At 39.0% G+C, this 13,914-nt stretch overlaps 2 protein-coding genes across 2 annotated transcripts; both read right to left on the minus strand.

Moving 5' to 3' along the window:
• Positions 1–22: 22 nt before the first annotated feature.
• Positions 23–2,297, minus strand: LOC145500738 (uncharacterized). Its single transcript, XM_081480262.1, has one exon. The coding sequence runs from the start codon at positions 578–580 to the stop codon at positions 23–25; it is 558 nt and encodes a 185-aa protein (XP_081336388.1). The 5' UTR covers positions 581–2,297.
• LOC145500735 (uncharacterized) lies at positions 2,291–11,293 on the minus strand. The gene is made up of 2 exons (XM_081480260.1): positions 8,630–11,293; positions 2,291–7,735 (listed from the first exon to the last, which is right to left on the minus strand). The coding sequence occupies exons 1-2, from the start codon at positions 9,542–9,544 to the stop codon at positions 7,280–7,282; spliced, it is 1,371 nt and encodes a 456-aa protein (XP_081336386.1). The 5' UTR covers positions 9,545–11,293; the 3' UTR covers positions 2,291–7,279.
• Between the last annotated feature and the right edge of the window lie 2,621 nt (positions 11,294–13,914).

Genomic DNA, 13,914 nt, shown 5'->3' on the forward strand with positions numbered 1-13,914 from the left:
GTAATGCATGGTGCAGGCATGTCTAAAATGAATGTGATCGTCTGTACCGGGATTGCAGATGCCCTGTTTGGGTGCTGACATCCACCGGCCTGTACTGCATGACAGGGCAGAACAGGTGGATGCCAACCCCAACACTGACCATCCCCGTACCGTCTGTCTGCGTTGTCATGTCCGTCACAGTTACTCGTCGTGGAACGGTCAACGTCAAGGAGTGGGTGGAGTGGGTGGAGGTGGGGCGGGTGGACGTGGTGCAAGTGGAGGTGGTGAGGGTAGAGGTGGGGTGGGTGGAGGTGGGGCAGGTGGATGTGCAAGTGAATGACAGCCTAAATGGAATTGTCCCCGGAGCACCGCTTCCCAGGGAGGGCCTCAACAAGTGCTTCTTTTTGCCCTTCTTCGCAGAGACCCCAGACAACAGCATGTACCTGGCCTTCATCAATTGCCAGGAATGACTGGTTACTCTTTGGGCCTCTGCAAAGAGCCACAATTTATTTCCCGTCACGGGGTACTTGTATTTGTTCGATTCAATGAAGGCCTGGAGCGCATGGTCCTCCGCTGGCGTGTATCTAGCACGGCGGCTCATGGTGACTGAAGCAGCTACAAAAAACGTTGCAGGAAAGAAAACCTTGCCTTAGTCTCTAATGAGGACCTCAAGTTCTAGTAACGAGTTCCAATACTTACAGACATTATAGTTTGAGGTGAAACCAACATTCTATACAGATAGCTACTTTTGCATCCTATAATGTCTAGATTTGAAAGCCTGCCTCAACATTATCTTAAAGTTCTAAGCAGTAAAAGTCTGGTATACTTACAGACATAAGAGTGAAACCTGGCACTCACGTGACCCACACAACAGATAACCCTTGTTACATTCTATCTTTGCTTCAAATTGCAAGTCAAACAGTTCAATCCTCTTTGAGTTATTAGCAGTTAAAGTTTCCCCTCATTTTCACATTCAAAAATCACTGAGGGCATGGTACCAACAAACTTGTGTCCGCCATTTTGTATAAAACTTTAACTGCTAATAACTTTGTGAGGATTTTATCATTTGCTACGAAATCTGGCATGCACGTAGCCTATGTCAAGGCCTATCCGACGCTACAATTTGCTGGCCAAATGGTTAAAACCTCGTAAAGTTATTAGGATGTAAAATTTTGACACAAATGACGTCATAACTAATCAACAAAGGAACCGATTTCCAAAAAATCAAAACCAAACGGCTCCTTACAACATGAACAAGCATGATATAACATCAAAACATCAATCAAAGGTCTCCAGTTCTAATAACGAGGTCCTTCAACAACATATTGGTCAAGATAGCACCCTTAAACTTTGACCAAAGCCTGCGCAGAGGCAACCGTTTTTTATGGGAAGAAGATGTTCAAGAAAGGTGCCGGAGCACCTTAGAGACCTCTTCCGATAGTTGGATTGCATCTGCCCAGTGTTCTAAGGGTGCCAAACAGCAAAAATAACGGAGCTCAAAAAGCGTGTACTCACAGTTCGAAAGTATTGAGAAAAGGGACGTCATGTAGTATGCACTGAACTTTCCTTTACAACTGGTCACTACAAAAAAATTCATAAAAAATTTCCCAATGGGCTGTTTTCTGCACGGTTTTCACCAATAAGGTCCAGACAACATGGGCAATGTAGCCTGTTTACTTTCTACATTTCACAAGTCTATATTTGAAATCAAAAAAAGTTTTTTTTTTGTAAGTTTTTTTCAAACTTTGCAATTTTTTTTGAAGTTTGAAGGCAAATATCTGACATAATTTAATAATTACAAGAACGAGAAAGGTATCATTCAGTAGCCCTTTTGTTAGAGAAAAGGCACGCTAAACATCGTTGATGTTGGTCAAATACTCTTGGAGAAATCAAACCTGCAAGTTGACAGAAAACAATTTTTTTTTGAAGTTTGAAGGCAAATATCTCAGGTAATTTAATAGTTAAAAGAATGAGAAAGGTATCATTCGGTAGCCCTTTTGTTAGACAAAAGGCACGCTAAACATCATTGATGTTGGTCAAATACTCTTGGAGAAATCAAACCTGCAGGTTGACAGAAAACAATTTTTTTTGAAGTTTGAAGGCAAATATCTCAGGTAATTTAATAGTTAAAAGAATGAGAAAGGTATCATTCGGTAGCCCTTTTGTTAGACAAAAAGCACGCTAAACATCGTTGATGTTGGTCAAATACTCTTGGAGAAATCAAACCTGCAAATTGACACAAAACAATTTTTTTTGAAGTTTGAAGGCAAATATCTCAGGTAATTTAACAATTACAAGAATGCAAGAGGTACCATTCACTAGCCCTTTGGTTAGACAAAAGACACAGTAAATGTCTCTGATGTTGATTAAATACTCTTGGAGAAATCAAACCAGCAAGATGGCACAAGAATAATTTTTTGAAGTTTGAAAGGAAATATCTTACGTAATTTGACAGTTGCAAGAACGCAAAAGGCAAGATTTCGTAGCCCTCTTGTTACACAAAAGGCATGCGAAATATCTTTGATATTGTTGAGATACTCTTGGAGAAATCAAACCCAAAATATTCTGAGAGGGAGAGCCCCGACTAAAAAGCCAAGGAAAACTGCAGACAATAAATAAAGTGGCAGACATTTTTATTTCACTCTTCAGTGTCTATTTTTATCAAAAGGGGTGTACTTCCGGTTAAGCGGTTAACTTCCGGTAATTGACTCCTTTATACCTAAAGTTGTGGCATAACTCCACATGGTGTCGTGGTGGGGTAATGGATATTACGTCAAACCTCGACATTAGTTTTCCCGGGTTCAAGACCAACCTGGCGCAAGTTTTTTTTTCCTCACAAAATAACTATTTTTGAAGTGTGTAGCAAGTGGCACATGAAAAAAAAAACAAAAAATGAGCAAAAAAAAATTACAACAAAAACAAACAGAAAATTTCACTACAGGCAATATATAGAATGGGAGACACTTTTATTTCACTGTTCAGTGTGTATTTTCATTAAAAGAGGTTAACTTCCGGGAAGTTACTCATTTATACCTAAAAATTGTACATAAAATTAACTGACGGTGAGATTGTGAAGTGTTAAATAGCACATCTCATCATCAGTTTTCCCCGGTTCGAGACCAACCCGGCGCAATTTTTTTTCCTCGCAAAATAACTTTTTTTGAAGCGTGTAGCAAGTGGCACATGGAAAAAACAAAAAATGAGCAAAAAAAAAAATTACAACAAAAACAAACAGAAAATTTCACTACAGGCTATATATAGAATGGCAGACACTTTTATTTCACTGTTCAGTGTGTATTTCCATCAAAAGAGGTTAACTTCTGGGAAGTTACTCATTTATACCTAAAAATTGTACATAAAGTTAACTGACGGTGAGATTCTAAAGTGTTAAATGCACAGTCTCATCGTCAGTTTCCCCGGATTCGAGACCAACCCGGCGCAATTCTTTTTTTCCTCACAAAATAACTATTTTTGAAGCGTGTAGCAAGTGGCACATGAAAAAAACAAAAAATGAGCAAAAAAAAATTACAACAAAAACAAACAGAAAATTTCAGTACAGGCAATATATAGAATGGCAGACACTTTTATTTCACTGTTCAGTGTGTATTTCCATTAAAAGAGGTTAACTTCCGGGAAGTTACTCATTTATACCTAAAAATTGTACATAGAGTTAACTGACGGTGAGATTGTGAAGTATATGGTACCTAAATTTTTACGTACAATTCTTGGCTGGTGCTGGTGGTCTTGTGGTCTGGTCCTTGGCCAGCTGAGTTGTTCAAGTCAGCGGTTCCTTTGGTAGAGGAAAATGAAACCCTCCTCGGTCTCTAAACCTCATCCTAAACTCTAACCCTTCACCTTAAGCCTATCTCTAGCCCCTAACCATAACACTTGAAACTAAACCCTAACTCTAACCCGTTTTAAGGGTTGATAAATTCTCTTAACAAGACCTCAATTAAGGATGGGCTACTTGGGCTGCTAAGGGTTGATTTCCGGTGACTTGTACCCATCCTCCTTCCGAGCGTTAAGGTATCATAATAGGTGAATTTTTTTACAAAACATGTGAAAAAAGTTCTTTTGCTGTTCAAATTGAGAAGAGTGAGATGATTATTTTGCAAAAAGAACGAGAAAAAACTTTTTTTACCTTTTAAGAAAAAGAGAAAAACAATGTTTGAATCTCATTCACCCCTTACACAGCCCGCGCATCGATTGCTAATGAACGTGCGCGAAGTTGTGTATTAATCGTCTAAGATTTTTGATCTAAAGAAAGGAAACGTGAGACAGCACCGAGAATTGTCAGCAAGGGAAATATGGTATTGATTTTACCATACAATTAACATTACCTCAAAGGCAGTAGTGCAATCAATCCTTCCAGTGAATAGCACAGCAAAATGTTTAACAGAATTCGTGAAACAATCTGTAGAGGCAAGAAGAGAGATCTTGTTTAGCTTATTTTTGTTAATATTGCAAAATAACAAAAATCTGAAATCGTATGCCACTTGGTCTGGTCTTGGTCAATTGGCATGTATAGGATGGATGTCAAAGATTTTTGTTTAAGAATGAGAATGTTTGGCTAACAAAGAAACGTGAAACACCACCTCTCTTCCCGCAACTCCCTCAGTACTGGCGGTCAATAAGGGAAACATGGTATCTGTTACAATTGTTAACTGACCTCAAAGGCAATAAACTCAAACAGTCCAGTGGATAGCACAGCAAAAGCTCTCAAAAGAATCATGGAACAGTCTGCAGAGGCAAAAAGAGAGATCGCATTTAGATAATGCCACCTGACCAGAACAATTGGCATACATGAAATAAACGTTGAAGATGTTTAAAACGTCAGAAACGTATGGAAAACATTGAACATCCCTCTCTCTTCCCTCCCTTCTCCCCTTTGCCTCCCCCGATAATGGTCGTCACCAAACTGAGAAAAACATGGTATCACATTTATTTGAGTACAATTAAACTGACCTTAAAGACACTTGTCGCAGTCAATCACTTCAGTGAAAAGCACAGCAAAAGGTTTCGAAGAAATCGTGAAACAATCTGTAGAGACAGGAACAGAGATAGTGTTTCTTAATAATGCCACTTGACCAGAACAAAATAGTATCTATATAGCCTTGACACATTTCGCCCAAGAGGAAAGAGCGGTGTCATATGTATGTTTGCCAGAAAATGGTGTGAACACCCGCAGCTAAATTTTGTCATCCAGGCCAGCGAATATCTGTACTGTACATATCTGCATTTAGATAAACACTTTTGCAACTACATGTTGCTAAAAATCATGAGATAGGTGAAAATTTTGCAACAACGGTGATGGTAGCTCATGTCACGCCCGCCATTCATCTGACACTCAAACTGGGCTGGTTTCCAAACAAAGGATGCTATTGAGCTTAAAAGTTGTCAACATATATACATTTTGCACCTCTTATGCCTGAAGAGAGTTGAAACTCTGGCGGCTCTTCAAGTTTTGGGTTTTAGAACATGAAAACCATGACGTGAAAACCATCTATAGGAATCCCTTGCTTACAAAAATTCACTTTAAATGGCCTCGATTTACAAAAACACAATTCCCCTTCTATGGGATTTGCACTCATACATTCTACTGGCCCTCCAAGGGGAACTAAGATGCCTAAAAATAAGTTATCACTTGAAGAGAAACATGGGATGCGCAATAATCTAGGCTTCTAGAACTTACCATGAAAGGTCTGAGTACCACAATCGGCCAGTTAACAACCAATTCTGGAGAGAGAAAATATGGCAGACGGTGCTCTGGAAGTATCCTTTAAGCGTAACACTAAGCTAGTGAAATGCTCTTTAAAGACCTACAGTCGTTTTTTTCATGTTCCATTGAGATCCCTCCTTTTGATTAGTAAGTTCCCGTTCTTTCTTTTACACCTACCTGATGACCGACTTCAGAGGCACAACCAGACAACACTGGTCTTCTCGAATCGTGGACCATGCACTTAAAGACAAGTGGACGCGATTTTTGTTCAAGGTGACAATGGTGTCAATGGCCAATAAGAGAATTTGCTGATCACTATTGGTCGTAATCGCCAACCAGCTGGTCAAAACGGTGCCGCTAATTGATTGCTAAAATAGATAAGCATTTCCCCAGGGGTCCTAAAACGCGGCTGTCAACCTCGTGGAATGCCCCAGTACAAAGCTGACAAGATGCAGGCTTGAGATAAAGAATGGCTGAATTCATTCCAGATTTGAAGTGAAACCAGTCCAATAGACTTTAGCTAAGGGCTCATTAGCACAAGACTGCCAAAATTTCTTTGGTTTTACCAAGTACTACGACCAATCCATTATAATTTGTTGGTGATCACGAGATCAAAGAAAAATCAAAGCGACACCATTCAAACAATTCAGTTCAACCTGCGGAAACATGCTATCAAACGAGCAGTGGGATAATCAAATAATTGTGGTGGGTAGTCGTGGGAAAACTCAAAAACAGTGGAATGTTTGTTGACCAAGAAGTGTCAATCACATGGCAAGATCAGAGAGAAATCGAAGCGAGATAAAATTTACTTGATTGACAAGAAAAAACCACAACCACAGCCTTAAAATGCGAGCAGTGGGATACGTTATAACGATAATGGCCTTTCGCACGAGAGCACAACCAAATCGCGTTCAAAAGTAAATGTCATGATATCAGACTTGATATCATTATCATTATATCTGCTTGATATCATGATATTATGAAATTATGATATCACTATGTGTAAGCTGTTTCATGACCTGTCTCCTTATCCTGGTTATTACTAACAACTGAACCGAAAAGTAGTCCTGGAATTTATCACTGCCTAGTTCTGATCAGATTTAGACAATAAAGGAACTCTGTCATAGCACCGGAAATTTACTACGGTGGTATAACCTTCATTGACCATGAACTTTGTTCACAATGCTGTGACATCTTTCCGTTTAACAATAATTGATAATGGCCCTGAACTTTCTGAGCATTTAATGATCATTGAAGAGAATTGCAAATCTGTATACTGTGAAACCCCTTCTCTCTTACTGGACGACGTCCTTTAAAATTGAATATCTTGTTAAGAATAATTAAATTTTGGATACACGATGAAATCATTCATAAATATATAGACATTCAAAACCAACCACATGACAAAACAATCCAGAGCAATCATATACCAGCAATTAAAAATACTTTTCAAAAAATAAAATATAGCCTGCGTAGCAAGCGTTTCCGTGGGGTTTGGAAGTAAAGAAAGACCGAGGAACAGGATTTTCGGTGTTTTGTCTGCGCAGAAAATGGGGCGAGATCCAAAAGAAAGAAAGTTTCCTACCTTCCTAGTAGAGGGTAAGGGTAAACAATCCAGGCAATCCATACAATATCCCTCCATGCTGTTATTTTTAACGATACCATTCCTTCGTTAACCAGCCACTTCGCAGTATTCAAGATATGTTCATCTCGAATTTTGCTTAAGCTCTCAAACTGTCTAGCTAATTGTAGTTGCTGCAGAAAAGGATGGGAAATATCTCCCTTCAATTTCTTAGTCATAGATACTATGTTTTGTATCATTTCTTGTTGCGGAATTCCTTCCACGCATCTTAAAACGCTTTGCGCGTGCAAGATATTCAAATTGTCTGTGTAAGACCTGAACTCCAAGCTAGACATGTACCGCTCGAGATCTTCTTGAGTTTCACCACTAACAATTCTAGCTACTCGTTGTTTTAGTGAACCGTCTGCCCTTTTTCTTCTTTTTGGCTGGCTTGGCGTCTCGCTTTCACTTTCCTCCTACAAGTAAGATACAATATTAGAATAACCATCAGGGCTTTTGGGCGAATTGCAATTAAGAGAGATTCTATATCAACGCTACAAGTTTCTGGTCAACCTCTAGCCGGCATAAAGAACTAATGTGCCAAGCGCACAGCATCAACAAACTAATCAGGGCGAGGTCTTAGGAAGTAAATAATTCCTGCATACACGGTGAAAATTTAGATTGAGTGTAGCAGGCACGAACGTCTGAGGAAAGTTCCCTATTTCCTTCCAAACCATGGATCACTTGCAAAACAATATTAAGGCTAGAATCAACACCGACTTGCGCGTCATCGTGCACAGCGCAACTTGAACCTTTCTCAGTGCCCGCCGTGTCCTCATATTCCTGGTGCGTAGGACAATCAGACAGAGATATTGTATGCATTGTTCTATTTAACAATTAGATCATGAGCTCCAGATTTCTATAAGGTGATAGTTGATGAGGCTGATGGCCAAACCAACTATCGACAGCACATAATCTAATTGTTTTAGTAGAATTCTTACTAAAATTTACTTCAAATAACGGTTTCCAATTATTTCTTGACGCATTATTAAACTTTGCACAATCAAAATTTTCCTCCGAAACTTTCGAAAAAACGAAAAAAGTCGCCATTTCCAAGACAATCTCCAGCCACTGCACACTAATGGCTGATAGTGTTCAATGGCTCAGTCAATCCGATTACAGCATTTGCATTAGTATACCAGTAGAACTCTACTGATCAAGAACATAGGGTCAAAAGCACTGTTAAACGTTTTGTTTTAGCAATGCAGAACTTTCTTATATGGAGGTTTCACTGTGTAGCTTTCTATCTCAGTAACGATCTAGTGGCCCGAGAACCTCTCCTCTTTAAGTCTTACTTTTTATTTGCTTACCTCGTCCTCTTCATCTTCTTGTTCTACTGGGTTGTCTCCTACTTTTGTAGCCGCAGGTGATTGTTCGGAGATAACTTCCTCGTCAGAAACTCCTGAATGCGGAAATTGGTCTTCCTGGGTTTCTTGAGGACTCGCCATATGGATTTCGAGCGATTGTTCGCAGATAACTTCCTCATCCGAAACTCCTGAGTGCGAAAATTGGTCTTCCTGGGTTTCGTGAGGACACGCCATCTGGGTTTCCAACTTGCTACTGCTGGATGTAGCCTGCAACTCGCTTTTTGCCGTTGCTTTTCCTGTAGCTACAGAAGACTGTTGCAAGAATAACTTCACTCCAGAAACCTCTGTACTTTGGCTTTCTTGGCTTTCCCCGGTGCTGCTGGGTGCGAAAATGTCATTGGGCGCCATCCATGTTATCGCTGGCTGTACGGTGGCAGCATTCTTAAGGACAGGTAGAAGGAAAGTGCTTTCCAATTTGCCCTTCACCTGCTTTAAAACCCTACGTGTGCTTTCATCACCAACATTACGTACTGCCATTAAGACCTCGCTTTCTACTTCGTAAAAACCAATGATCTCAAACCCATGTGCCAGATACAGGGGTAGAGCAGGTACATTGGAGAATTCTCCTGCTAGAACAAGCCAGATGTAGGTACTAGCTCCGTGGGGATCATTCTTTGCTCTATTTCTAACCTCGTCTATGGCACAGGAAAGAAGAATGTCTCCTAAACACAAGGAACTCTTGTCAGCTCTTCTAACACAATAGCTGACCTTCCACATCAGTTTCCGGGTCGTGGCCATCATGTCACTGGCAACTGCATGCCCTGAAATAGATGTTAATTTGCTGGCTTCGTAACTCCGTTTTTTGAGCAAAATCAAGCCAGAGGGATCGCTGGACTCCTTCTCGAAGGCGACAGTCATGATCTTGTCATCACTTTTGCCTTCATTACAAAACTGCTGGATGGCATTCTTGTAACTGCTGATGATCAGCCAGTTGTTCTTGGCATCAGTACAGTAGCACCGTCATCGAAAGTCTGAAAAAATATAGAATTGGATAAGCACATGTTGTAACTAAAGCTGTAACTGTTTGAGAGAGTGTTCTATTTGAACAGGATGACTCTAGATGCGTACAACTCCATAGCATCTGCTCTCCACCATATTTTCACGTAAAATGGAGACTCTGCAAAATGAAGGCCAGGCTCTGGTTCTTCAAAACCTGAATAACATAACCCGAGGTTACCGGGATAATTAATCAAGGAATAAAATTGTGTTTATTCATCGTTTAACTATCCTTCGATTAAACTCCATTAAGCCAGTAAAACCGGTGTGTAGCTGGAGTATTAGGGAAGGGAAGGGATAATTATGATGGTTATGATAATAGTGATAATAATAATAATAATAATAATAATAATAATAATACATTTTGAGGAGGGTGCTATGAAGCTAAAAACTGGCTATCCCCTAGTGCCCCAGGACCATGGTTTGGTCTCGGTCCTAAGGACCCTAACCAAACATTACAGGACGATGATAATAATAATAATAATAATAATAATAATAATAATAATAATAATAATAAACATTCTGAGGAGGGTGGTATCAAGCAAAAAACTGGCTATCCTCTAGTGCCCCACGACCATGGTTTGGTCTCGGCCCTAAGGACTCTAAGCAAACATTACGTGAGGACCATAATAATAATAATAATAATAATTATAATAATAGACATTATTTCATGAGGGTTAAACACTTAATAGCCAAAGGCTAATAAACTTGTGGCCCTCAGAAAATAAAATTGTGAATACAAATATACAGTACAATAAAAGTTCAAATCCTAAACTTATGAGACGCGAGTATATTAATTACGATAAGATTAAAAACTTAAATTTAAAATGTCAAATCCTAAAATGGTCCAAATGTTGCTGCACTGCGAAGATCGTTTTCCTGCAAAATTGATGCGAACTTGTTGTTGAATAAAGAGAAACAGAAAGCCCGATAGTTATATCTCAACTATACTTGTCTTCTATGAAGACTAACACAAATGATTAAATTAAAATGAGATTTGTATGCTGGGCAAAGCTTACTGAATCAGGCATCACTGAATCACAGATCTTTTAGTTTTACATTACAGCATGCAACGATTTCTATCTCTGAGACCAAAAATGTTGAGACTTCTTGCTTTGCACTAGTCGTGTAAAAAACTAAAAAGTTGGCCTATCGCCGAAGAATGGTCCGCCCATATTTGGTAACTACTCAGAGCATTCCGTACCGGGCCCAGTACTTGAAGCAAAATGTCCACCATTTTGACTTGTTTGTCTGCATTTTCATGCGATTAGCACGTTAATTCACCTCTCTTGGTGGGTTAAATTGAACCTTTAGTTTAATCCTTGGATAGTGCTAATCCAGCTTGGAGAAACAAAATTTAATCACAGGATAAATTTATTCTTTTGATTAGGACAATTTAACCGTGAATTAAAGTAAACTTAATATAAGCAGAAAAGGAGTTCTCTACCGCTGGAAAAATCCATTATTATTCAGTATAGTCTTACCTCGACCAAAAATGGACTGTGATCGAAACTGTTCACAAAATCTTTTGCCATTTTAGTAACCGCAAAAACAATTCAAGTCAGCTCTGAAATAACAAGTTTCCCTTTAAATTGCAGCGATTTGATCGTGATTATCTTTCATATGACGTGGTCGAAAAACACGTGCTCAATTCGCCCAACAATGGTGGCATGTCGAGAAAAGTCTGTAAAATGCTTTTTGTTCTCTGAGTCCAATGTCAAGTGCGGCACGGAATCTGGTTAGTGCTAAATTTCCCTTTTTGCCATCAGAGAGAAATGGCTTGAGTCGCAGAGAAGTGGGCATTAAGCAGACAAGTGAACGCATGCGATCTCGGGGACGAGAAAGGTATTCGATAGCGTTTTAATAATTGCTATTTCAGTTGCGTTTGTTCATTCTTATCTGACTTTTTCCCTGGTAATACCATCATCACATCAATACGAATTGACCGTAAAACAAACAAAGCTGTGAGGTCAACGCATGCAATTTGTTTTCGTGTTTCCTTCTAAAGACAGTTATATATATTGGTCACACCACTTCAATGAAAATTATTGAGAAACATTAATCCCAAATGAAGCACAAGTGCATTTCATTTGCTCATTAGTTATCCATGGGGCATGCACATGTGTCTCCAAGGAATTTACGCCTTGGAAGACCTCGATTTCTACGGATTGTGCTGAGATAAAATTATCAAATTACAGACTAAATCTTCCTATTCATAGGGAGCGAATTTAATCGTAGTAATATTGAAATTGTTGGGTGAGAAAATGGTAACATTTACTTAATACAGAAAGATCTCTTACAGTGTATTGGCATTTCGAATAATTCATCATTTCACCATCCCATTATTTACCAAACAGTATTTGGTTTCACTTTGTCCTCCGAAGTCAATAATAACTCATCTTCGCGTATTCAATTATCTCGGCTTCTGTTGGGCATTTTGTCGCGTGACAAAGAAATAATATAATTTCTTTTCTTATCACTTAAACATCAAAGTCGAGTTCTTTTTTTTGAAATTTTTAATACCTTGGCCCTTCATTTATTCAGCTTAAAATAAACCATGTCTTGAAGCCTAATCTTGTGTGTGTAGTTACTGCGCACATGATTTATTTTTAGTGCTCGTGCTCATTCTGAAAAGTCAAAAAATCGCCGGGAATTTTGGGGTGGGTTTCATTCGGGCATCAATGGGTTAAAGATGTAAATTATCAGTGAATCTCCTCGGTTTGTTGTTTGACCTAAGTCCACTTTGTTTGCTTTAAATTTTACTGAAGTAACGACGGTGTTTAGATAAGTCTTAAAAGTAACTCACCTTCGTTCAACGCAACAAGATGAAAGAGACGGGTTACAAATTTCACGCCAGTTTTATATGGTGCCATTCTCGTCCCCAGAGGCTGTGCAGCTTTTGGTCAGCACCAGGAATCGCGACCTCTCGCCACGTCCAACACTGAAAGTCCGCGAATCGCGAACTTCCCCTCACTCTGCGCATGCTCAGAGTCACGGGAAAAGTTTTTATTTCAAGGGAAAAGTTTTTTTCATGTTAGGAGGGAAATGTATGTATTGACTATTGATTGCGGGGATTCTTCGTCCTTCTTCAACAAATCAACAAGTGAACTCGAGGTTACATTCTTGTCCGTAAAGTAACACTCAATGTGGTACACGTTTGCAAAATATTGGCGGAGCAAAAACTTTGGCAAGGTGAGCTGCTTAGCACCAGCAATTTAACCTCTTACTGCACAAAATCTTTGATGTTTTACCTAGATTAATAGATGAACACAGCGGTTTTTTGGAAGAAATTACTGTTTCCTCTATGCTTTTTTATGCAATGGAGAGATTTTCTCCACTCACAACCCTCCTTTTATCCGGGCTTGGGACAGGCTTAGATGACAGTTTTTGCACATCTAAGGCAGCGTTAAAAAGCTATGGGTCGAGTAGGCTTAGTCTAGAATAACAAAACTGTATGAAGTTTTCAGGAGTATGCCATTAAATGGTATTCATTTTCATTTTCATTGAAACTTTTGGTTATACACCCATTCACAGCTAACTGGGGCCATTCACTGTTAAGTAAAAAAATGAAGTGTTTGCGATCCCCACTAACATTTCTGAATATAATAACATGTAAACTTTCATTTTCTGAGTTTCCACAAAAAACGACAGAGTAGTTTGCAAGTTAAAGGAAAAAACTTTCAACCCCTCAACCTTTAACTTTTTAACTATCACGCGATAGAAACCGAGAGCGAACAATCTAATTGTTTTGGTATAAATCTAGTAGTCATTCGAAACTTTATCTAAATCCTCTTTCAAAACTCGAAGAAGCGGCCGTCATTTTGATTACAAGGTACAAGGGCACACTGCTACGCTACTCGCTATCTATCACAGAGTAGATAGTGAGTAGCGTAACCAATCAGAGAGCGGCATTTGTGGTAGAACGCTGGTAGATTTATACTGATAATGGTTAGATGTCACAGGAAGTGACGTTTTGTCGCTTTTAATTAGCAATGTATGTGGGAAAATTAACTCGCTTTATTATTCGTTCTAACTTGGAACTTGACAGAAATAACATTTTAGCAGTGTAACAAGTTTTAAGTTTAATCATATTTTTATGGATATGAAATTTCCATGTTTTATGTTTTCTGTTGCGTTTTTACTTTGGGGATCTAAAAGTCCACACTCAGTAAACCATAAATGCTACAAACGAAACTATTTTTCTCTAAATTTTTTAAATGATATGCTGGGCC

The sequence above is a fragment of the Orbicella franksi genome, chromosome 10 (assembly GCF_964199315.1).
Source record: "Orbicella franksi chromosome 10, jaOrbFran1.1, whole genome shotgun sequence".
Taxonomy (NCBI): Eukaryota; Metazoa; Cnidaria; class Anthozoa; order Scleractinia; family Merulinidae; genus Orbicella; species Orbicella franksi.